General features: G+C 45.4%; 1 protein-coding gene across 3 annotated transcripts in view; it reads left to right on the forward strand.

Annotated features, from left to right (window-relative positions):
* The window catches only part of GATA5 (GATA binding protein 5), a 55,639-nt gene extending 32,952 nt beyond the window's left edge, over window positions 1–22,687 (forward strand). For all 3 annotated transcript variants that reach the window (XM_083744581.1, XM_083744582.1, XM_083744580.1), the window contains exons 3-7: window positions 8,360–8,529; window positions 16,938–17,063; window positions 19,056–19,143; window positions 20,536–20,660; window positions 21,849–22,687. In XM_083744581.1, coding sequence (XP_083600707.1) covers window positions 8,360–8,529; window positions 16,938–17,063; window positions 19,056–19,143; window positions 20,536–20,660; window positions 21,849–22,004 — 665 coding nt within the window. In that variant the 3' untranslated portion in view covers window positions 22,005–22,687. The remainder of the gene's footprint in view (window positions 1–8,359; window positions 8,530–16,937; window positions 17,064–19,055; window positions 19,144–20,535; window positions 20,661–21,848) is intronic.
* The last annotated feature ends 2,230 nt before the right edge of the window (window positions 22,688–24,917 follow it).

Genomic DNA, 24,917 nt, shown 5'->3' on the forward strand with positions numbered 1-24,917 from the left:
CTTTACACTTCCATCAGTATCAAAATGACATGTCTTTTCCCTCCTTGCTACTTACATTTGGAATTTTCTCAGCTGTTTAAATCAATATATTAAATTGCAAAGGAGCATGTCATTAACAACTCCTTTCAAACTTAACCACCAGTTTTTCGCTTGATTATTCTCTTTTCTGAGCTTGCAGAGATCAGAGTCATTGGAAGTATGAATTGTATTCCTAAGTCATGCTTAGAGGAGGGCGTTGAAATAAATAACTGAAGACTGTTGATTTTCAGAGTGTCTACCTGGAATATGACATATTGTGGATGGCATTAAACTGCACAGCACATTTACATCCCCGTCAGTACCAGTTTTGCAATCTTAAGTTACAGAATTCAGTCTACTGATCATTTTGTACAGCCATACGTCTACTGAGGTTTAGGGTGTGTGGTTTTATTTTATTGTGTTATGGAAATTGTTGAGCTGTAACAGATTAACTCCGTCAAACAAGTGATCAACTAAATTATTTAGATATTTGAAATAACTTGTCTTTGGATAGGGGTGCTAAATCATATTAAAAGTCATACCAAATGTTAAGCATATTTATAATTTTCATATCAAATCAATATATTTCCCCCCGTGTATGTATCATTATACCTTCTAATAGCTCAGTGACTAGAATCAGCATTCTCGACAGTGCAGTCCTCTGTTCATTTACTCAAAATGCAAGTCCTGGTTCCAGTTGTTCTTACATTCCAGTGCATTTAGGATTGCACCTTTAATCAGGAAATAAACCCTACTGAGCTCAGTGAAAGTTCAGAAGTAAACATATAATAAGACTGGGCTGTTGCTATGTGAAATGTATCCACAGGGATTGACAGTGGGAGGGATCAGTTGAATTTGTATCCCTCGGCCAGTAAAACGAGATAAGCGCCACAATCCCAAAGTCGTCTGCGACTGGACTTAACGGTTAGGGGTCCCTTTATTCTTTACCTAAATATCCTTGGGAGAGAGCGATGCTGTGCATCACTGAAACAAATTAGCACTGAGGCAATTCCTTTTTCATAAACTGTTTAAGCCTTGCTTATTCCTCCTTCATTGTTTGCTCTTAATGTTCCATGAGCTGCAAGGGTTGGTTTCTTTTCAGTACTGTTTTCTCAGTTTGTGAACTTGATACTTTTGTTTGTTTGTTTGTTTTTACAATGGCTTGGCTAAGTACATATCCCTTGATAGCAATCCAGAGTTAAATGTCGAGATATGAAGCCCAGTCCATATTTCACTTGGAAATAAACCAGTGGTATTCAACTAAGCTTTCCCATGAATGAGTTGAGGGTGACTGTATTCTATTTTCTGGTATGGGCACATGTGCACACAACAGTATTTACCTGAAAACCAAATGCTTTCTGTTTGTTTCCCTGGTTTGAGGATTTTAACATAGAATATATCTCTACGTATCAGAGCAGGTGACCCTTTTACAGAGCAGCAGATCTGTGTATTTTTAAGTTGCTGTATCAAAAATGAAGGGATACGATGCGGGTGGCACTGTGGGTTAAACCACAGAGCCTAGGACTTGCTGATCAGAAGGTCGGCAGTTCGAATCCCCACAATGGGGTGAGCTCCCGTTGCTCGGTCCCTGCTCCTGCCAACCTAGCAGTTCGAAAGCACGTCAAAGTGCAAGTAGATAAATAGGTACCACTCTGGCGGGAAGGTAAACGGCATTTCTGGTTTGCCAGAAGCGGCTTAGTCATGCTGGCCACATGACCCGGAAGCTGTACGCCGGCTCCCTCGGCCAATAAAGCGAGATGAGCGCCGCAACCCCAGAGTCGGTCACGACTGGACCTAGTGTTCAGGGGTCCTTTACTTATCAAAAATGAAAGGGCTAAAACAAAACCATATAGGTAGTAAGTGACCTGTTTTAAAACGAGGCATTTCTTCTAGGGAGAGAAATAGGAACAGCTCTTCTTTGAAGTTGCCTGTGGATTGACTTTTAAATAGATCCTCTTTACAACAATGGCCACTTGTTGTATAAAAATGGGAGCTCATTGTCTGAAGGGTTTATCACTGAAGCTTTATATAAAGTGTATAAATACTGAAATAAATTGAACATTATTTCAGTAACCAAAAATGAATAGAGGGGGAAAGGCGGTCCCTGATGTTTCATTTATAAAGAATAGATCACAGAATCTTAAGCATTTGAAGGGACCTTGAGGGTCATCTAGCCCAACCCCCTGCAATGCAGGAATCTAAACTAGTGTCCATGACAGGTGGCCAACCAACCTTTGCTTGAAAACCTCCAAGGAAGGGAGAGTCTATCACCTCTCATTGGAGTCTGTTCCACTGCTGAACAGTTCTTACTGTCAGAAAGTCCCCCCCCCCCCGAATGTTTAGTTGGAATCTCCTTTCTTGCAACTTGAAGCCATTGGTTGGAGTCCTACCCTCCAGGGCACGAGAAAACAAGCATGTGACTGCCCTTAAGATATTGGAAGATGGCTATCATATCTCCTCTCTGTCTCCTCTTCTCCAGGCTAAACATAGTCAACTCCGTCAACCATTCCTCATAAGGCTCAGTTTCCAGACCCTTGATCATCTTGGTTGCCCTCCTCTGCACACGTTCCAGCTTGTCAACACCCTTCTTAAATTGTCAGTTTTCTCCTCCTCAGTGTTGCTCTGTCACCCAATAGCATTTCTCCATGTTCCCTATACAGAGGACCTACCATTTGCTTGTTCTTCCTCTTCCTTCAGACATAGCCAAAGAAACCCTTTTAATTATTTTTAACCTCTCTCTCTATCGATTAGGGACGCAGGTGGTGCTGTGGGTAAAACCTCAGAACCTAGGACTTGCCGATCGCATGGTCGGCGGTTCGTATCCCCACGGCGGGGTGAGCTCCCGTCATTCGGTCCCAGCTCCTGCCCACCTAGCAGTTCGAAAGCACCCTTAAGTGCAAGTAGATAAATAGGCACCGCTTTATAGCGGGAAGGTAAACGGCGTTCCGTGTGCTGCTCTGGTGCCGGTTCACCGGAGCAGCTTCGTCACACTGGCCACATGACTCGGAAGTGTCTGCAGACAGCGCTGGCCCCCGGCCTCTAGAGTGAGATGAGCGCACAACCCTAGAGTTTGTCAAGACTCGCCCGTACGGGCAGGGGTACCTTTACCTTTACCTTACTCTATTGAGTAAGGGTGCATTCCTGTACAGTGGTACCTCTGGTTACGTACTTAATTCATTTCCGGAGGTCCGTTCTTAACCTGAAACTGTTCTTAACCTGAAGCACCACTTTAGCTAATGGGGCCTCCCGCTGCTGTTGCACTGCCGCCACACAATTTGTGTTCTCATCCTGAAGCAAAATTCTTAATCCGAGATACTATTTCTGTGTGTAACCTGAAGCGTCTGTAACCTGAAGTGTATGTAACCCAAGGTACCACTGTATTGGAGTTTTTGGGCTATGTTTCTGCAACACCAGATACATTCTGCAGGCATCACAGCTACACCAGTCAAACTCCTCTGATGCCATGGCTGCAATGCAGCAATTTGGGTGATATACTTCACCATGCCTCTAGGACATGGTTATGCGCCTATCATTGGGCAATACCATCAGTTCTGGCACAGGACATTTCCCTCCCATTGACTTCAATGAAAGGCAAGACAACAAAAGCCACTCCTGTGTCAAAAGCTTCCCATACAACTTTACCATGGAAGTGCATAGGATACGGTGTATCTTGACACCCAATTGCTGGCCATCACCTTTTCAACTTGATGATTGGAACCTGGAAAGGGAAGAGGAATTCCCTGGTGCAGATTTGAACTGGAAGTCCCCTGAGCATGCCTGTACATGCTTTGCAAACTGCACCACAGGGTTCCTGTTTCTGGCTACTGTCAAGCTGTCCACCTTCATTTCATGCGAGATCAAAAAGCCCCCATGTTGGGACTTGAACCAGCAACCACTGGAGTATGTTTGTAGCTCCTTTGCATGCTTCTTGTGTATTGGGGTTGGGTGACCTGCATTGGTGACTGGAGTCCATTGGTGAGTGGTAAGGCAGATTGAAGGAAGGTCCAAGAATAGATGGAGAGCCAGAACCAACGACAGGACCCCATCCTTCTCCCTGCTGTGTTCTACCAGAGCAACATTGAGACTGAGGAGGAGAAAGGTGACAGGCACTGCCATCCTATGGATTGGATGAAAGATATAGGATAGGCAGGTGGAGGCTGCCTGAGGGCAGACTCAGGTTGGTGTGGGGCAGTGCCATATTCACTCTAATGGACCAGCCTCCACTGGCATGATAGACGTCTCCTCTGGGTAGTCTTCATGGGTTGGCTTCCTTGGTGTGTGGGTGTCATCAGCAAAATAGTCTTTGGGCATATCTGTCACTTTATGTATCTTTGCCCGATGCTCCACATAATTTGACTTTGCTTGGCCCATCAATCGTTTAAAAGCCCAACCACATATAGAATCTGAAACTGGTGGGGAATAACATGCCACATTGTGTCTAGATCTCAACTGGATGAGGGAGCATCTCTCTAAAATGCATGTGACTTCGTTCACATGGCACCAGAGAGGCAGTCATCTTGGTGTGTAGTTAACACACCCTATACTTTGGATTGCATGTAATGCAATTCCATTTATAAATGTAGACTAGCATATGTTCACTTTCAAGTATGCATGCACATTTAACACTCTTCATATACATACCTTGACATTTGTTTTAAATTGATTTTAACTTTGCATTTTTTAATCTGCAGGGACCTTGTATTGAAGGGTAGGTAAGAAACTGAATAACTAATAATGACAATAAGAACACCACATGCATTGGTCTTCTTCTTGTGGCCCCCACTCTAGTTATTATGACTTAAAGCTACAACCCTGTTCATTCTTTTAAAGGTAAAGGGACCCCTGACCATTAGGTCCAGTTGTGACCGACTCTGGGGTTGCAGCACTCATCTCGCTTTATTGGCCGAGGGAGCCGGCGTACAGCTTCTGGGTCATGTGGCCAGCATGACTAAGCTGCTCCTGGCGAACCAGAGCAGCGCACGGAAACACCATTTACCTTCCCGCAGGAGTGGTACCTATTTATCTACTTGCACTTTGACGTGCTTTCGAACTGCTAGGTTGGCAGGAGTTCATTCTTTTAGATGGGAGTACATTAAACATAGTAGGACTTGCTTCTCCTTGTGCATAGGATTGCACAGCTCACCTTGATTAAGCACTAGCTGGATGCAGCCCATATCTATATATTCCCTATATTTATCTTTCTCCTGGATAAAGTGTGTCTGTCGTACCTATACCTCCATTTTAAGATGATAAGATTCAATCTCTATTTTATTTAATGGTCTCTTCATGCATTGCAGTGGCATTCAGTTCTGAAAGTGCATTGGTGGAGGTCGGCTGTGAATCTGCCCTTTTTATTTGGTCAAGAGTGCCTTCTAGATTATATCCTCTTATGATCCAAGCCTATGTAGCTAAGGTGCATGTGAGGCATTCTTGGTGCAGTACCTGAAAACTGCAGTGTCCTCTTTCCCTTAAATATTGAGTTGCCCTTCTCCAAGCATGCAGACTTCCATTTAAAAAATAAATAAATGAGTGAGGTTAAGCCAGGAAGGGGTAGACTTCACTTACTGCCCCCCCATCTGACAAGGTAAATCGATCCTTACTATTAAAACTCTTGTGCCTGGTTTGGCTGTGGTGTGTATCTGCTGCAAGGAATGAAAGAGAAACCAGTCTTTGCTGGTATTTAACACGGGTCTGACTCCTTTAAGCAATGAAAAGCCTTGGCTTGACCTACCAGTTTAAAACTCGCAGCCCTAAAAGCAAGGCATAGGGCAAATGTGTGTGCCTGAAGGCTTAGCTCTGACCCTCCATCAGAGCAGAGCTCTGGAGTCCTTGCCTACCACGAGGTCAGTATTTGGCCGGCGTCATGCTGTAAAACTGACTCCGAACCTCTACCCGGAGTCTGTCATTTGTCAGCTCTGAGCTGTCGGTGTGATTGATACCCAGGTCTCAGTATCCCCCAACCTTCTCCATGAGCCAAAGACATTCCAGCAGGTCTTGTCCAGTCTGCCTGTCGCCACCAGTCAGCGAGCAGCGCTGCTTGATTGAAATCAGGGAAGTCTCCCGATCTCCTCCGCCTCCCCTTTTATCATCTTAGAATAACATCATCCCGATCATTTATTTTTACAACCAAGCTGGGTCGCACTTCATCTCGTCCATTCAAACAGCACAAAGCAAGGATTTTTCTGGGGGCAAATGGAAGCCATACACTCCTCCGAGTCTCCGCCGATGTCAGTGGCTATTAGTTATGGCTGCTGCATTGACAATACATTTATCACTAATTAAAGAATACAAGAAATTAACTGAAAAGGGGTGTGTGTGGACTGAGTGGAGGGGATGTAGATCATTTTTCCACTTGTCTAGTTCAGGAGACACATGGCTGCCTCTTAAAAACATAAGAAAGAGACAAGGATTGGAAATTTGATAGTTTTAATGCTCTGATGCTAAACCCCTTGGGCAAAATCTAGACACACCTCAGCTTCGTGAACATCAGTGAAATCCTAACAATCTATTTTGTTTGTATTTCTATCCTGTCTCTCATTGGAAGGCATATAAAAATACAGTTAGAACTACAACAGTACACACAGCCACACCCATAACCCCAAAACAATCCATACAGCACATTGCAGATTGCAGGGACAAAATGCAATTTGGAAGAAGATACCAATGATACAGTAGGGTGGCGCTGTGGTCTAAACCACTGAGCCTCTTGGGCTTGCTGATCGGAAGGTCAGCGGTTCGAATCCGCATGAAGGGGGGAGCTCCTGTTGCTCTGTCCCAGCTTCTGCCAACCTAGCAGTTCGAAAGCATACCAGTGCAAGTAAGATAAATAGGTACCTCTGTAGTGGGAAGGTAAACTGTGTTTCCATGTGCTATAGCTAAGCGGTTTAGTCATGCTGGCCACATGACCCGGAAAGCTGTCTGTGGACAAACGCCGGCTCCCTCAATCTGAAAAGCAAGATGAGCACTGCAACCCCATAGTCACCTTTGACTGGACTTAACCGTCCAGGGGTCCTTTACCTTTTTTACCTTTTCCAATAATACGAAGTGGAAACTATTGGTTTTAAGTGTTCACTTCTCATATCATAGACTTGTAGAGTTGTCAGGGACACAAAGGGTCATCCAGTCCAGGAATGCAATGCAGGAATCACAACTAAAGTTCTATATATACTGATAGCAATACTGTAATTGAGTACTGATGGTACCTCATGCCTCTTTCTCCTTCCAACTCACCTCTCTTTTCAAGATCTCTCAACCTCTTGGCTCTCACCTAAGACACAACCCATCCAGACTGGTTCTCTCTCTCTCAGGGCCCAAGCACAGTCCCTTGTCTTAAATATATACACACAGTGGTCATTTTCTTGTCTCTCGGTCACACTGATTGGGCTTCCTGCCCTTAGTCCAATGTTATACCTGACTTACAAATGTTTGTGCACACAATAACCCTGAGGCTGTGTTTGACGAGAGCAGGAAGGAATGCCCTCTATGAGGTTCACCCTTCCTTGAAATTCTTTGCCCTTCTTTCACTCCCATGGAATGCGATGGATTTCTCTGGGGGAAGGTTGGGGGGCAGGTTTATCCTTTAACATTATTGACACAACAAAAGGGTGTTAGTGGCGAATTCATTCCTGTTCATCAGTTGCAGTGCTTATAAGAATAATAATAATTAATAATAATTTATTATTTATAGCCCGCCCATCTGGCTGGGTTTGCCTAGCCATTCTGGGCGGCTCCCAACAGAATTAAAAGCACAATAAAACATCAAGCATTAAAAACCTCCTGAAACAGGGCTGCCTTCAGATGTCTTCTAAATGCCAGGTAGTTGTTTCTTTCCTTGCTATCTGATGGGAAGGTGTTCCACAGGGTGGGTGCCACTACAGAGAAGGCCCATGCCTCGTTCCCCAAGCCACCATTTTGCTGCTGCCCCAAGAGGCTATGGCGTACCAAAAGGGGGACAAAAATAAACCCAGAATATTTGTCGTATGGATCCTGTGGGATTTCAGCAGGAATTTAAGGGGATATGCCCCAATTGGATGTGAAGCAATGAGGTAACCTCACCCAAAATTGAAGGAATAAGCAGTATTCAGTGGGATCTCTTGTGACTGTCTTGCCCCATAATGAGCACAAATTTTCATAAATGCAATGGAAATTATGTCTGGTGGGAGCCTCTGTAAGGAGCTTCAAAACCTAGCCTGTTCCCATTCCATGACTTATTGTACTTCACGGTAGGAGATTTACCATTTCTGAGATGTGCTACGGTGTCTCTTGTCGCGATGCTGTGAAGGGACCGGGTCCCTACTTGAATGGCTAACAAAATGTGTTTCACCTTTTGTTTCATTTTCAGAGTTCTTGGAGGAATTCCCCGGAGATGGCAGAGAATGTGTTAACTGTGGAGCGATGTCCACTCCACTTTGGAGGAAAGATGGGACAGGGCACTACCTGTGCAACGCCTGTGGTCTATATCACAAAATGAATGGCATTAACCGGCCTCTCATCAAGCCCCAGAAAAGGCTGGTAAGTCTGGCTAACCCTCAGTTGGCTTCTGTTTTACTAAAGGATTCTCCACCTCCACCTTGTCTGGTCTTTAATATTGGATGGCCTCTTGTGTTTACTGCTTCTGGGGTCTTAGGGGCAGGGTATTTTTCAAGCCAGGAGCCACACTCAGTCATGAGCAACCTTTCAGGGGCCACATACCTACATGCCACTCTCCATCCAGGTGAGCCAGAGGTCTTGTCACAGATTAAGGGTCTGGAAGAGGTGTGAGGTCTGGACAGATTTCTACGGTTTCAGATTGAAATGCCTTGGGGCCACATTTAGGTCTGAAATCCCCATTCTCTCTGCTTGCGGATGGTACCAGGGGTATGGAATTCTCTTCCCAGTGAAATTAAGTAGGCATCGTCTGCAATGAGCTTCACAAGCCAACTTAATTCTTGATTATTTCAGCAAGCCGCCTTATGAAAACAATTTACAGTTTTCGTCAGCTTCTTGTCAGATGACCCATTCCTGTATTTCCACTGGATTTTATTCCTTACATTGTTTAGTTGAGGTTCTGCACATTGCATGGGGGGAAAGAGGGAAGGAGAGATTTCCAATATAGAAATGAATGAATCATAGAATCATAGAAATTGTAGACTTGGGAGAGATCACGGGGGTCATCTAGTCCAATGCAGGAATCTTTTGCTCAATGGGGGGCTCAAACCCACAACCCTGAGATTAAAAGTCTCATGTTCTACCAACTGGCATGCATAGTGTTGATATTTTGAGTGGGCAGACTGATTTCCACACAGCACTTGCCTCCCTGTTTTGCTTCTAACCTGATAGGCAGATTAGAAGCTCCATTTTCAGAGCCAGTAAAATCTACACACCAGTTGCCGTGCCTTCCTGTTCTGGTGGGCTTCCTGGAAGTATCTGGCATTATACTGTTTAAAATAGGGTGCTGGACTCCTCTCTCTCTCTCTCTCTCTCTCTCTCTCTCTCTCTGTGTGTGTGTGTGTTTAAGTGTGTCCTACCTATACACACACCCCACACCCCATGGGTCTGATCCAGCAGGTGGCTGCTTATATTCTGAACTCTTTGCAAACTGAGTGGATGTCAATGCAGAGACCTTGGGACTGTTCTCTCCTCCTGCACAAGGAAAGCTGCCTGCCAGAACCCCCCTGGATCAGGCCCAAGGCCCATTTAGTCCAGGATTCTGTTCTCATAGCTACCAACGAGGTGCCTATGGGAAGCCCACAAGCAAGCCCCCCCCCCCGGGTGCAAGACCCCTCTCCCCACTTGTGATTTCCAACAACAGGTATTCAGAGGCTTACTGCTGCCAGTACTGAAGGCACAAAGCCATCCTGGTGAGTTGGCTTTTCCACCAGGAATCTGTCTAATAAGCTAATCTGTCTAATAATTTTAATAAGCTTGAGTTTACATCCAGAGACTCTGGAAGCTGGGTGTAGTTCCTGTATCTTGGAGATGGGTGTGTTGTCAGTTTTAGATAGCGTTGCATTCTCTATGAAGCAGCAAATATAGTCTGTGGGTTCTCTTGGACGCAGCTTTTTGCTTAAGGCTCAGGTTACTTTGATGGCTAGGTATGTTTCTGACCAGCTTTGGTTTGTTAGTCATCTGCAATCTTTCCTGGATCAGCTTAGCTGGTCTACAGTGATTCAAGCACTGGTAATCTTGAAGATAAGGCTGCTCTCCTGGCTGGTTTAGAAGCCATGACTGGTGCAGAATTCTGCAGCATGTTTGCTATTGGGTGTTGGCTACTGCCAACATGGGATACGGGTGGCGCTGTGGGTTAAACCACAGAGCCTAGGACTTGCCGATCAGAAGGTCAGTGGTTCGAATCCCTGCGACGGGGTGAGCTCCCGTTGCTCAGTCCCTGCTCCTGCCAACCTAGCAGTTTGAAAGCAGGTCAAAGCGCAAGTAGATAAATAGGTACCGCTCCAGCGGGAAGGTAAACGGCATTTCCGTGTGCTGCTCTGGTTCGCCAGATGCGGCTTAGTCATGCTGGCCACATGACCCGGAAGCTGTACGCCGGCTCCCTCGGCCAATAAAGCGAGATGAGCGCCGCAACCCCAGAGTCGGTCACGACTGGACCTAATGGTCAGGGGTCCCTTTACCTTTACTTTTTACTGCCAACACATAACACCTATTATTATTTATTGTTTATTAAATTAGTATACCAACCACCATCCATAGATCTCGTGGTGGTACATAGCATAAAAATACAAGATGAAAACAGAAAAGGCATAATAAAAACAAGAACAAAACAAACCCATAACACCCTCTTCCTCAAACACATTTAAAAGGAAAGAGAATGCTAACCAACCAAAGGCCTGATTGAAGAGGTATGTTTTTGCATGGTACCTAAAGATGCATAATGAAGGTGCCAGGCAAACATCCCTGGGGAGAGCATTCCACCAACAGGGAGCCACTGCAGAAAAGGCCCCGGCTTGTGTTACCACCCTCTGGACCTCTGGAGGAGGCACACAAAGAAGAACCTCGCATGATGATTGCGGGGTCTGGGTCAGACCTTGAGTTATTGTGGTTCTGAGCTGTTTGAGTTTAGGTTGCTCCACTGACTGCCAGTATGTTCTTGAATGTACTTGGAGAAGAGCTGTGGCTTAGTGGCAGATCATCTACCTTCCCTGCAAAAGGGCCCAGGTTCAATTCCTGGCATCTCCAGGTGGGGCTGGGAGAGGAGCCTTGGTCTAGAACCCTGGAGAGTTGCTGCTGCCAGTCTGTGTAGACAGTACTGAGCTATACAGAACAATGGATCTCACTCAATATGAGGCAGTTTCCTATGGTTCCACCAACCTATTTTCAAGGACTTGCTATTGGCATACAAAGTCCTAAGCAACCTGGGGCCAGTGTGCATATGAGATCACCTTATTCCCACATTCCTCTGCCTGATCTTAGCATTCTGCTCACTGAGGCACATATGATGATGCCTACAGGGTCAGACTCTCTTCAGCAAGAAAGTGTGCATTCAGTGTAGGAACTTTTATGGAACCTTTAGCAAAATGTTCTTAATATATATGTGACTTTAGGTAAAGGTAAAAGGACCCCTGACCATTAGGTCCAGTCATGACCGACTCTGGGGTTGCGGCGCTCATCTTTATTGGCCGAGGGAGCCGGCGTACAGCTTCCGGGTCATGTGGCCACCATGACTAAGCCGCTTCTGGCGAACCAGAGCAGCGCACGGAAACACTGTTTACCTTCCCGCTGGAGCGGTACCTATTTATCTACTTGCACTTTGACCTGCTTTCAAACTGCTAGGTTGGCAGGAGCAGGGACCGAGCAACGGGAGCTCACCCCGTCATGGGGATTCGAACCGCCAACCTTCTGACCGGCAAGTCCTAGGCTCTGTGGTTTAACCCACAGTGCCACCCGCGTCCCCTATATGTGACTTTATCCACTTGCAATTTAATTTCGAATACATCCAAATGCAGGTTTTAAAACCACGTGACTGTTACTCCCTGCTTTTCTTTTCTTTTGGCCTGCTTTTCAGGTTTGGGGTTCCAATTTTAGGTTTCCTAAAGAAAGCCCAAGCTTTCAAAAAGCACAGCCATTCCCCAGATTCAGTCTGCAAAACTCTGGCGCCTCATGGTTGGAGTCAAGACTGCCTATGTTTACATTTAGCAACTTCACACTTCATCTAATTTTATACCCTGTGGCTGGACTCCAGCTAACTCAGAGTAGACCCACTGAAAGTAATGACCCCAAGTTAGTCACGTTCATTAATTTCAGTGGGTCTACTCTGAGCAGGAATAGCATTGGATACAACCCAATGCGTCTTTCCTTTCCACTGTTACTCACCGAGCTTTAAAGTATAACATTCTTCCCTCCCCCTTCAGTTGTTTAGAGAATATATCTTACATCCCTGGCAGCAGAAATGTTGACTTGTCCTTGGGATTCCAAAGGTATTTCCCATGACCTTCATCTCTCTTTGCTGGATTAAAACTATTCAAGCCCTAAACGTAGTATTGGAAAGGGAGAGGAAAATACACGATGGCAGCTGGTCAGTATGCACCTGGAATCTGCCTTAATCAAAGTTAAAAAGGGGGAGATTGTGGGCAAATTGTCCAATTCTAATCGCAGTGGTGAACGAAGATAAGCCCTTTCCTAGTATTGCTGTTTCTGTTTCTCCTCCTCCTCCTCCTCCTCCTCCTCCTCCTCCTCCTCCTCCTCCTCCTTCTATCACTTGTAGATGAGTAAGATTGTCTTCCATAAACACAGTTTTAACAGTGAGTCCATAAGTGACTGCAGAGGCCAATTCTGGATCCTTCCACAGTGGGGACATAGGTTTCCAGGCAGGAGTTGATCATGGTGAGGGTTTGCCAAGTATACCTTCCTCTTAGCTCGTTTCTCCCTTGTGTCCTGAGTTCGAGTGTCTTCAAAGCCCATGACACCTTTGGTAAAGGCTGTTCTCCAATTGGAGCTCTCACAGGCCAGTGTTTCCCAGTTGTCGGTGTTTACACTACATTTTTTACGATTTGCCTAGAGAGAGTCTTTGAACCTCTTTTGTTGACCACCGGCATTACACTTTCCATTTTTAAGTTCGGAATAGAGTAGTTGGACATGAAGATAAGATCTAACCTAATATTGCTAGTTAACCTCCCCTTAGCCCCCTCTCCTAACCAAGCATGCATCTGGAATCAGAGTTTGACTAAGAACTAAAGTTCTGGGGAAGGTTAGCCAGAGGGGGGAGAGTTGTCCATCTCTTTCCCTCAGAATCATAGGAAGGGACCACGAGGATCATCTAGTCCAACCCCTGCAATGCAGGTATCTTTTGCCCAACATGGGGCATGGACCCATGGCTGTTCCTTGGGTGCTCACACAGTATGATCAACAGATGTACAATTTGTGCACACAAATCATTGAGCTGCACACTGGCACGTTTATTCACAGGTAACATTCAACAAGTGTACACCAGAGTACAAAACAGTTGAGCTTCCTTTCACACAAACACTTATGTGTGTGTGTGTAGATTCAGCCATATAAAGAATTGGAGAAAATAATTGTTCAGCTGAGTATCGTGTGTTGTTCGAGCCACAATGACTCTGGGTGTGACTCTCCATCTTGGTTCAGTCCTCTGGCTTTGTAGCTGAGGCTGCGTATGAGCTTTTCCTGCGTGCTTTGAATGAAACACATTACAAAGTCCACGATACCAAAAGCTTATCGGCTGCATTTGGCTGCCGAACGCAGTCTGGGCAGGACTTTCTGTTTTAAGGGCTCGGTCTGGTTTTGTATAAACAAACACATCGGGGCGCAATGTTGAAGTCAACAACTTCCTAGCCAAGGTCAAAGCTCCGCAAAGGCAGAGTGGAATAGGAAGAGGAGGGAGGAATTCACTTTCTCTTTTTAAAAAAGCACAATAAGAATAATGCTGGAGCTGTTGAAACAAATGTGCCTCCCTCCCTCCTTCCCTGACAACCAAAATAGACCTTAGTCTTTTACCACTATAGCCAAATGCTGGAGAGAATTTGTAATCTGTTTCCCTTCTGGAAGAGTACCCGTAGTTCTTTTCCTACAGGGCTCATCTGCTATGGTCAGTCACACCATATGTTTCGATCACTCTTATATGTCTTTAAACAGTCATGGCTTCCCCCCAAAGAATCCTAGGAACTGTGGTTTGAAGGGGGCTGATAGCTGATAGGAGACCCCTAAGAAATGACATTTCTTAAGGATTTTGATTTTTTGGAGGGGGAGCCATCCCACTGTTTGATCAAACAGTATCACAGCAATCCTTACAGTCCTAGTTGATTTTACTTTAATTAACAATATTGTGATCTGTTGACACTTTTTTTCATTATCGTGATCACAGTGTTTAACCAATAATTTTGTTGAGGTCTGTAGCAATGGCCATTTTTGCTGTAGCCGCTGTAGAATGTGACCTGGCAGGGATGACCCCATATTACATATTACTATATAAAGCAGTGGGAGAAAACAAACACAAAACATTCAGGCCTGGACTTGGAAATCCCAAACCTGTGGCTAGAAATGGGGAACAAACGTGTGGGTGCGCATTCAGGAACTTCACAACCAGAATGCTAAAATGTGTCATTCCACTATGTCTTCCTGAAATGCCGGTCACCACTGTGGTCTTTGCAATACTTCTCCTTCTGATTCCTGCCCCCTTCACTTAATTCATCATTTGTGGGGACCAAGTTTTTAATAGTGAAACAAACGGATGCACAGTTTTTTTGCATTGTGGGTAATTTCCAAGGCAATGGGTGATGCTCACGAAGAACTGATACTTTAAGGCTGTGAAATATTCTTGAAGCACCTAAAGTGAGAGTATGTTAGTTTGCAAGATGTATCTGCTGCAGGACTACACAATATCAAGCTGCCAGTTTGGGGTGGGGGTTAGAGAGCCTTCCCTCATCACATAGAACTGTAGAGTTGGAAGGGACCCTGAGAGTCCTCTAGTCCAACCCCCTGCAATGCAGGAATCTCAGCTAAAGCATCCATGGCAGACGGCCATCCAACCTCTGCTTTAAAACCTCCAAGGATGGAGAGTCCATAACCTCCCGAGGGAGACCGTTCCACTGTCAAACAGCTCTTACCATCAGAAAGTTTTTCCTGATGTTTAGCTGGGATCTCATTTCTTGTAACTTGAATCCATTGGTTGGGGTTCTACCCTCCAGAGCAGGAGAAAACAAGCTTGCTCCATGTGACAGCCCTTTGGATATTCAAAGATGGCTATCATATCTCCTCACTGTCTTCTCTTCTCCAGGCTAAACATACTCAACTCCCTCAACCATTCCTCATAAGGCTCAGTTTCCAGACCCTTGATTGTCTTGGTTGCCATCAAAGCTTCCTAAATATTTTTAAAACACTTCTTCACACACACACACACACACACACAGAGAGAGAGAGAGAGAGAGAGAGAGAGAGAGAGAGAGGGGGGGGGGTTAACTTTTCATGTGAAAAGAGGAGTACTTGTTTCACCAGGTACAAATCCAATGGTGTGATTCTCACACTGGCATCTGTGCAGGAAATCATCGCAAACTTCACATGGAACTGCTGATTGCATGTAGCAGTCAAAATATGTTTCTCTGTTTGGGTCAGAGACTTAGCAGTGGGACAAGTTGGGCTCCATAATTCTAACTCGTAAAACTTTCTCCTTTGAAGCCCTTAAAAGTGAAGGGGTTGCGACAGAGCCAGAGAATCTCTTAAATTTACTTCATGAACATGGGCACATGTATGAACATACCTTGAAGAAGACACCAGGGGCTGGTGAGAATTGCCTTGGGCGGTAGTGGTAGGAAATTCAGCTCATTCAGGTCCCCTTAGCATTGTCAGTTCTTGCATTGTATTTTTTTACTACAGTGGTACCTCGGGTTAAGTACTTAATTCCTTCCGGAGGTCCGTACTTAACCTGAAACTGTTCTTAATCTGAAGCACCACTTTAGCTAATGGGGCCTCCTGCTGCTGCCGCACCGCCAGAGCACGATTTCTGTTCTCATCCTGAAGCAAAGTTCTTAACCTGAAGCACTATTTCTGGGTTAGCGGAGTCTGTAACCTGAAGCGTATGTAACCCAAGATACCACTGTATTCTGCTTGTTTACATAACCATTGTGCAAGGAAGGCCACTGGGTTATTTCTCTCTCTCTCCCTCCCTCCCTCCCTCACTCACTGTGTGTGTATATATACTTTTTGTGCCATAAGACGCACCAGACCATAGGACGCACCTAGTTTTTGGAAGAGGAAAACAAGAAAAAAAATATTCTGAATCCCAGAAGCCAGGACAGCCAGCGGGATCACAGCGCAGTGATCCCACTGGCTATCCTGGCTTATGGGATAGCTATGCGCAGCCTCTCCCGGGCAAGGGGAGCTTTCATCCCGCTGCCCAGGAGAGGCTGCGCATGGCTAAGGCTCCCCCAAGAGCCGCACTCCCTTTAAAGAGTGCGCAGAGTGTGTGTGCAGCTCTTTAAAGGGAGCGCTGAGCAGAGCCTCCCGCCTGCATTCGCTCCATAATGCACACACATTTCCCCTTACTTTTCAGAAGGGGAAAAGTGCATCTTATAGAGCGAAAAATACGGTATATACAGGGTGAGTCCTTTAAAAGAGGCCCTGTGGATATAGAGTACACATGTTCCACGGGGCCTCTTTTAAAAGACTCACCCTGTATATTTCAACAGTTAACAAATTTAATAAAAAAAATACATAGTTTTCCATTAATATTCAGTTACCTTCTCCACCCAGTACATAGTTATAAGCTATGGAATTCATTCCCCCAAGATGGTAGCGGTGACCGCCATCCCAGATGGCTTTAAAAGGCAATTAGACATGTTTATATTTGATGTCACATCAACCCCTCATCTTCTAGGGAATGGGCTTTATCTCAGATTTGATCATTTCCTGCCTGATGCAAATGCAGCAGCGCTTCAGCACCACCCCACTTATATATATTTCTTCCTTTTCAGTCCTCCTCTAGACGTGCAGGTCTCTGCTGCACTAACTGCCATACGACCAACACTACGCTCTGGAGACGGAACGCAGAAGGGGAGCCAGTCTGCAACGCATGCGGATTATACATGAAACTGCATGGGGTAAGGAGCATGTATTCATTAGCCTGGCATTCTGAGCATGTGTCTCTTCAAACACAAAGCCCCAAAGAAATAATAAATGCAGAAACAAGTACAATATACAGAAATAAATACAGGCATGCACACCTCAATTTACGCCGGAGTTACGTTCCAGGTCACTGCATACATTGGCAGAGCACATTAAGCCGTCCGCCCCAGCCCTCCTCCTTCTGGTTCCGAACATAATAATGATAATGATGATGATGATAATAATAATAATAATAACTTTATTATTTATACCCCGCCCATCTGGTTGAGTTCCCCCAGCCACTCTGGGCAGCTCCCAATCAAGTGTTAAAAACAATACAGCATTAAATATTAAAAACTTCCCTAAACAGCGCTGCCTTCAGATGTCTTTTATAGAGAAGATAGCTGCTTATTTCCTTCACACCTGAAGGGAAGGCGTTCCACAGGGTGGGCGCCACTACCGAGAAGGCCCTCTGTCTGGTTCCCTGTAACCTCAGGGAATGAGGGAACCACCAGAAGGCCCTCGCCTCTGGATCTCAGTGTCCGGGCTGAATGATGAGGGTGGAGATGCTCTTTCAGGTATACTGGACCGAGGCCATTTAGGGCTTTAAAGTTCAGAACCAACACTTTGAATTGTGCTCAGAAACGTACTGGGAGCCATTGCAGAGCTCTCAGGACCGGTGTTATGTGGTCCCAGCGGCCACTCCCAGTCATCAGTCTAGCTGCTGCATTCTGGATTAATTGCAGTTTCCAAGTCACCTTCAAAGGTAGCCCCACGTAGAGCGCATTGCAGTAGTCTAAGCGGGAGATAACTAGAGCATGCACCACTCTGGCAAGACAGTCCGCAGGCAGGTAGGGTCATCCTGCGTCTCAGGTGGAGCTGGTAGACAGCTGCCCTGGACACAGAATGAACCTGCGCCTCCATGGACAGCATGTGTGCATCAAATGCACACAAATTGAGAGTGGCCTGTATGTAGTTAAAAACAATGACTCTAAAAGTCAATTCACAAAAGAATCAGACACAAAAACCCTTCTACCCAACAATGGACAAATACTGCCATAAAGGCAGCACAATATAGTGGTCTCCATCAGTTCCCAAATACAGTGGTACCTCAGGTTAAGAACTTAATTCATTCTGGAGGTCTGTTCTTAACCTGAAACTGCTCTTAACCTGAAGCACCACTTTAGCTAATGGGGCCTCCTGCTGCCACGGTGCCGCTGGAGCACGATTTCTGTTCTCATCCTGAAGCAAAGTTCTTAACCCGAGGTAATATTTCTGGGTTAGCGGAGTTTGTAACCTGAAGCATATGTAACCTGAAGCGTATGTAATCCGAGGTACCACTGTACTTGAGAAAGAAACGTGTATTTGCCTTCCTGGGGAGAGTGTTTTGCAACTGAGGGGCTACCACTGAAAAGGCCTGTTCTCTCATTGCTCTCCTCCAAACCTTTCTTGAAAAGGGCACTGAGAGAATAGGCTTCAGACAACTATTTTGGGGTCTGGGTCAGTACTTATGAGATAAGGCAGTCTATAAGGAATCAGGGTCCTAAGCTTTATGCACCAAGATCAGCATTTTGATTTGAGTTCAGAAGTGGAATCTGCCCGTCAGGCCAGAACCTGTGCCAGTGTGCTTTGCGTCTTTCAAAAATGTGGACCTAGGTTTCACCTGTCCCAGAGACAGAAGACTGTCCTTGTTCAAGAAGTAAAAATACTGTAGTCATCAGCCACAGCTATTTCTCCTACCCCAGTAGTGTAGGAAAGAAACTGGAGGAAATATGGGTGTGTGTGTGTCTGTCGTAAGGTTCTCCAAATACTCTGCCTCATGCATCTACTAGCCCAAGGACTGCCAATGAGAAAAATGAACCCCTTTGAAGAACAAGGACACCGTCTGCATTGCACAGATACAGTGACTATAAAGCGAATACTGGAGTGCTCTGCAGAAAAGCAAGTCAAAGCCGGTACTGATGATTCTTCCTCTTTTTGATGTCAAGGTACCCAGACCTCTGGCAATGAAAAAAGAAAGCATCCAGACGAGGAAGAGGAAACCTAAAAATATCACCAAAGGAAAATCCTCAACAGGTATCAATAATAATAGTAAATTATAAAATAAATGGCGTCTCGGTGCATGCATGGCTGTCCTGCTCCAAATTGCTTACAATCCAACCTTCTACACTGCTGAATTAAGGAAAGGAAGGCAGTATCTGCATGATTTGATCCTTCGACGTCGACTCTTTCTACCATTGTGAAGCAGAATTCACGAAGTGTTCACACAGTTCATACACACTATGGAGTCAGCTACATTAGTAAAAAAAAACCAGTGTTTTGAATGCATTATAAAGATGCAACACCAGATGGTGCTGGAGAGCAAAAAAAAATATTTGCGATTTTTCATAGCGTTTTTTCCTATAACGATTTAATTTCTGACTTATTTATAGCGTCCCCCCCTGTGTGTAGATCCACCCCATGTGTTCACACAGAGAGTTCATCTTTCTCTGTGTGTGTGATCCACAGTTCAGCCAAGGTTTCTCTCTCTGTGTTTAACCTTCACCCTCACACACATCCAACCCTAGCCAAACCCACAGTCTGAAGAGATGCAACCCAGAAAGAATTATTTCGTATGATTCTGCTGGCCGACAAGTTAGACCCTCTGTGAAGGATAAGGGTTAAAGCAAGGGCAAGGGTGAGCTTGAAGGAGGACAATTATAAAAATTAAGATTAAATTATAAGTGATAAAATTAAAGTGCTTAGTCCTTGTTTGGCTATTTGGGGTTGTCGTCCCCATTAAGATCTTCTAAGATTTACTAAAGTATTTTCTGTTTGTTCAAACCTTGGGGACTGCTCCTCTTGTGTGTGGACGGTACTGTTTTGTCTGCAAAAGGATTGGCACTCAGTGGGTTGAGTTTGCTGTTGGTAATGGGATAAAACAACAGGTAGGGAGCCTATTCCAATCTGAGGGCTGTATTCCATTGCAGGAACTTTCTGGGGCCCACATGCAGTGATGGTAGGGGCCAGAGGCGAAAGCAGGGAAAGCAATGGATGTGATTGTTGCCTTTGTACAGTAGGCTAGATTCTAGCAATACAGAAGCTATAGATTCCCCTCACTCCCTCTTCATCCCCAAAGCAAGAGCCATCATCACAGTTCCAGAAAATGTGACATCTAGGCAAAAGTTCTCAAGTTACACGCAGAGGAGAGCCAGTGAGAAGTATGGGGTGGGGTAGGGTCTAGGGAGGGTCCCAAGGGCCAAATAGATATCCCTCAAGGGCCACATTCAGCCCCTGGACCTGACAGTTCCTCACCTCTGAGAAAGAAGCAAATGTTTGGTCTCAGAGGCCTTGCACAGATGTCAGAAGTTTGAAGGAGATGGAAATATGAATAAATCATATGGCCTATAACTAGCAATAATAATGCAATCTGCTTCTGCTTCACACTTCCATTAATGTATGTATTCTTTAAACCATTTTATCTTGCAGGGTCCACCAATTCAACCACCAATTCCCCTTCCTCCATCACAAATTCTGAAAGCACCGTCACTTTAAAAACAGAACCCTCTGTAACAGCGCAATATCCAGGGCAGTCGATCGTGGCAGCTTCCCAGGTAAATGGATGATAGGAACTGCAGTACATCTTGACAAATGATATGATATGATATGATATGTAGCATGCTCATGGATTTTGTGCTGCTGGTGGAGATGATAATGATGGACTCCTCTAGCAGTCATTGGCCAAGCTGCCGTAATTTCAGAGTCTCCTGGGCCAGTTAGAAATCGGCATAGTCTTAGAGTACGGCAGGCCGGAGCGGAAATAAAGGCCTGTATTAAAAATGGAGGTCTATAAAAGGGGGCAGTAGACCAAAGGAATGATGGGAATGGAGGAACTGGGCATGTGAGGAACGGCTAAGGGAGCTGGGCATGTTTAGCCTGGAGAAGAGGAGGTTAAGGGGTGATATGATAGCCATGTTCAAATATATAAAAGGATGTCACATAGAGGAGGGAGAAAGGTTGTTTTCTGCTGCTCCAGAGAAGCAGACACGGAGCAATGGATCCAAACTACAAGAAAGAAGATTCCACCTAAACATTAGGAAGAACTTCCTGACAGTAAGAGCTGTTCGACAGTGGAATTTGCTGCCAAGGAGTGTGGTGGAGTCTCCTTCTTTGGAGGTCTTTAAGCAGAGGCTTGACAACCATATGTCAGGAGTGCTCTGATGGTGTTTCCTGCTTGGCAGGGGGTTGGACTCGATGGCCCTTGTGGTCTCTTCCAACTCTATGATTCTATGAGAGGAGTTCTGCAAAAGAATGAGTGGGAGACCTGAAGAAGGAATACAAGAGATTAGTGTTTCTCCCCAGCTGTTGGACCAAACTCCCATCATCCCTGACTACTAGCTAGGGATGATGGGAGTTGTAGTCCAACCACAGCTGGGGAGCCAAGTCTGAGAAACACTGAAAGGGAAACTAGAAGCAGGGAGGCATAAAGAAGGGTGTGTGTTGGGGATGGAGAACCTGTGGCTCTCTGGATATTGTTGGACTCCAATTCCCATCAGCCCAAGCCAACAGTGGCCACTGCTCAGGGATGATGGGAGCTGTAGTCCAACAATATCTGGAGGGCTACAGGTTTCCCATTCTTTGTGTATACAGCCAGGAGCTGCAGAGATCAGGAAGACTGGAGGTCTGATCCGTGTTAAACATCTTAGTCTTTACGGTAGGGGTTAAAATAACCAATGCAATAGAAATTTCACCTGTAATGGGGACAGCAAGCCCATTCATTTCTTTGTTGCAAATCCTCGTAGGGTCCAAGCCAATCTGAAGACACTCTGGCTGACAGCCACACCCAGTTCAAGTACGAGCCAGAGGACTACACCTTCTCTGCGGCCACCATGACCCAGCAGTCGGGACTAAGCGTTCCTCTTCGCCAAGACTCATGGTGCGCCCTGGCACTGGCCTAGGAAACTGGTCTTCCATTTTTAAAATTCAAAGCAGGCAGCAGATGAACCTGTTGTTCCCATGACGTCAGTGGATAGCAGGCCAAAAAAATGGACCTTCCTACCTTAGTACTTTGGGTGATCAATGTGGGTCTATGTTTTCTAAATGCTGGCTTCTTTTTCCATGGAAGATGCACCATTTGAACTGAATATGGCCAATTGCCTCCCTCTTGACACATCTGACTCTATGGGTCTCTTTTGCTCTCAGAAAGTTTTCAAATTTTACCAGCACCAATCGAAAGTGGGAAGAAACCCAGACCTCTGTTCGGAGGAGGAGGTATCTATCTTCCCCATGATCCATTTTAAAGAAATAAATCTCAGAATCTATACTTTTGTTCACAGTGATTTCAACTCCCCTCTTTTTATGACTCCCCTGTGTGCAATTTTACCCCACTTCCCAATAAAGACTATAATAGAAAGTGGCACCAAGTAACTTAATTTTATTAAAATGTAAACAAGTCTTGCCTTCCTAATGTTTATTGGCATGGGCAAGGCAAAGGGGGGAGGAAGGAAAGGAAAATAAACCTGTTTAAAAACATTTGCTGTTTTATATTAAAAAGAAAATACTTCTGATAGTGTGTTACCTTCTGGAGTGTCTAATTTATCACCATTTAAAAAAATAAATCGCACAGAGAAATTCTCTTGAACTGCTCTTCCAAGCATTCTGTTGAAGTAAGTTTCTCAACACACCAGCCCATCACACTGTAGCAGAGGTGGGACCACTCCTAGTCACCAGTCTAGCTGCCACATTGTGGATTAAGACTTTCATTGCCTACTTGTCATATTATACACCCAGGGTATGCTCTGAAGGCACATGAGGTCACCATCTTGCTGAGGTTCAGCAGGTCTGGGTCTGATCAGGGCCTGGAACCCCATGCCCACCACCCTGGGCTCCATGGCTGAAGAAAGGTAGGGTACAAATCTAAGAAAGTAAATGAATCTATCTGAGTTCGTACGCCTCTGAATGCCAGTCACTGGGGAACATGAGCCAGAGTTTGCACTGATGTTCCACATGGGGGCTTTCTATAGTCATCTGGTTGGCTCTTGTAGGTTCAGAAAGCTAGACAAGATGAGCCTTTGATCTGATCCAGCAGGACTCTTCATTATGAACTAACTACTATGGAAAATGGTTTTGGGAATTTAATTTGACTTTCCAAATTACAGGCATTTGAATCTTTGTAGCTCAGCTTTGCTCTTGCCCTCTGTAATGGTTCTAGGGGTTGCTCATGCGTAAATCGTCACCACACCTGGCTGGGCTACCTGGGTGAACCCTTTCTGTCTGGACAGCCTCTCATTTCGTGGCTGTCTCAATCGCTGGCAGAATCCGTCAGTGGGCGTTTCTTGAACTTCTTCCAGCAAGGAAGTTATTTGACGCCAAGTCTCCTCCTACTCTCCCTGCGCGGAAGTCTTCTGCGCAGGGAGGGTGTGGGCAGCGGAGGACCCGTGCTCTCCCTGCTGGTCTCCGGCAAGGAGTCCTGGAGCCCCTTCGCCGATTCCCCCATCTGCCCCCCTTCTCCACTGGTGCTACGCTGATTTCCTTCCCTAGCAGATGGGCTGCCTCTCTCGCTACTGGGACCCTCTCCGGCATCCCTCTGGAGCCTTCCCTCCGCCTCTGGCTCCGATGGCAGTTCCCTGACACCCTCAAAGACCAGTCAAACGTAAACTGAGAAGCTTGGGGCCAGGAGATTTCACAGCACTGCAAATACCTGACTGTCTTATCATACAGCAGAGGGCAAAGACTTGTTCTGTGTGATCCTTGAGGACAGGACGAGATCTAATGGGCTTAGAGGAGGAGGTTGGAATTTTAGTTGTCCATTAGGGTGGTAAGAGCAGCTCAACAAAGGAACTCATAACCTAGAGATTGGTGGGTTCTCCAACTCTAGAGGTCTTCAGGCAAATATTAGGCAGCCATATCTTGGAGATGCTGTATTCCTGGATTTGCTGGGTTGAGCAGGGGGTTAGACTAGCAGGTCTTGGGAGATCCCTCTTACTCTTGATGAACCCCTTCAAGTTTGGGATCTGCCAGTATTCAGTGAAAGTATATTATGTTCAGTGACCTTGGGTTCCTTTCCAGACCAGCTTCTGTAAACAAGTGAGGATTTTCCAAGATTATTCAGGGACCAATATAAGGAGATTTGGAGAGACCCAAATTTACTGTTTTCTCCTGTTGGAATGCTCTATGGAAACAGCAATGGGAGTGGGAGAAGTGAGTGGTGAGGTGTCATCAGCTCAGCATGACCAATTGTGTGTCCAGTAACTTTGCTTCAATCTAGCAGGAGCTATTTATAGCCAGGAAGTTGTCAAGGAATTACCCATTATTATGGAAACAATCTGGTCCAGGGCTTCCTGCACTGGTTGTTTTCCTTGTCAAAGAGAAATATGTGGTTTGGTGGTGGTGGTGTTGTTTTTTATGATGTCAGACACACATAATGTCCCACGGTACTGAAGGAGAGAGGAGATGGAGAGGAGACTGTCTGTGAATTATGGGGACATTGTTAGTTCCCCGGGAAGAGGGATTGATCATTAAACCACTCTGCCAATTATAGCTCTATGAGGGGAATAGGGAGTCTCTTAGCAGTTCTCAGCCCCTTTAACAAACTACGCTTCCCAGGATTCTCTAGGGTAAACCATGGCTATAATGCAGATGGTGCCTTACGTCTGCCACCTCTGTACTTGCTGGAACTCCACAGCATCATAATAGGATTACAGGGTGAATAACCTCCTGAAGCAAAGAGCAAGAAAATGCCTGAAGGTGTGTTGGATTTGATGAGAGATGTTGGAATGAAGATACTGGATGCTTTAGAATGCTTGAACAAAAGGGGGACACAGAGAGAGAGCTATTTTAAATCCATTGACCATCAATCTTGTAGCCAGCAG

This window comes from Podarcis gaigeae (assembly GCF_964106915.1).
Source record: "Podarcis gaigeae genome assembly, chromosome: 6".
Lineage (NCBI taxonomy): Eukaryota > Metazoa > Chordata > Lepidosauria > Squamata > Lacertidae > Podarcis > Podarcis gaigeae.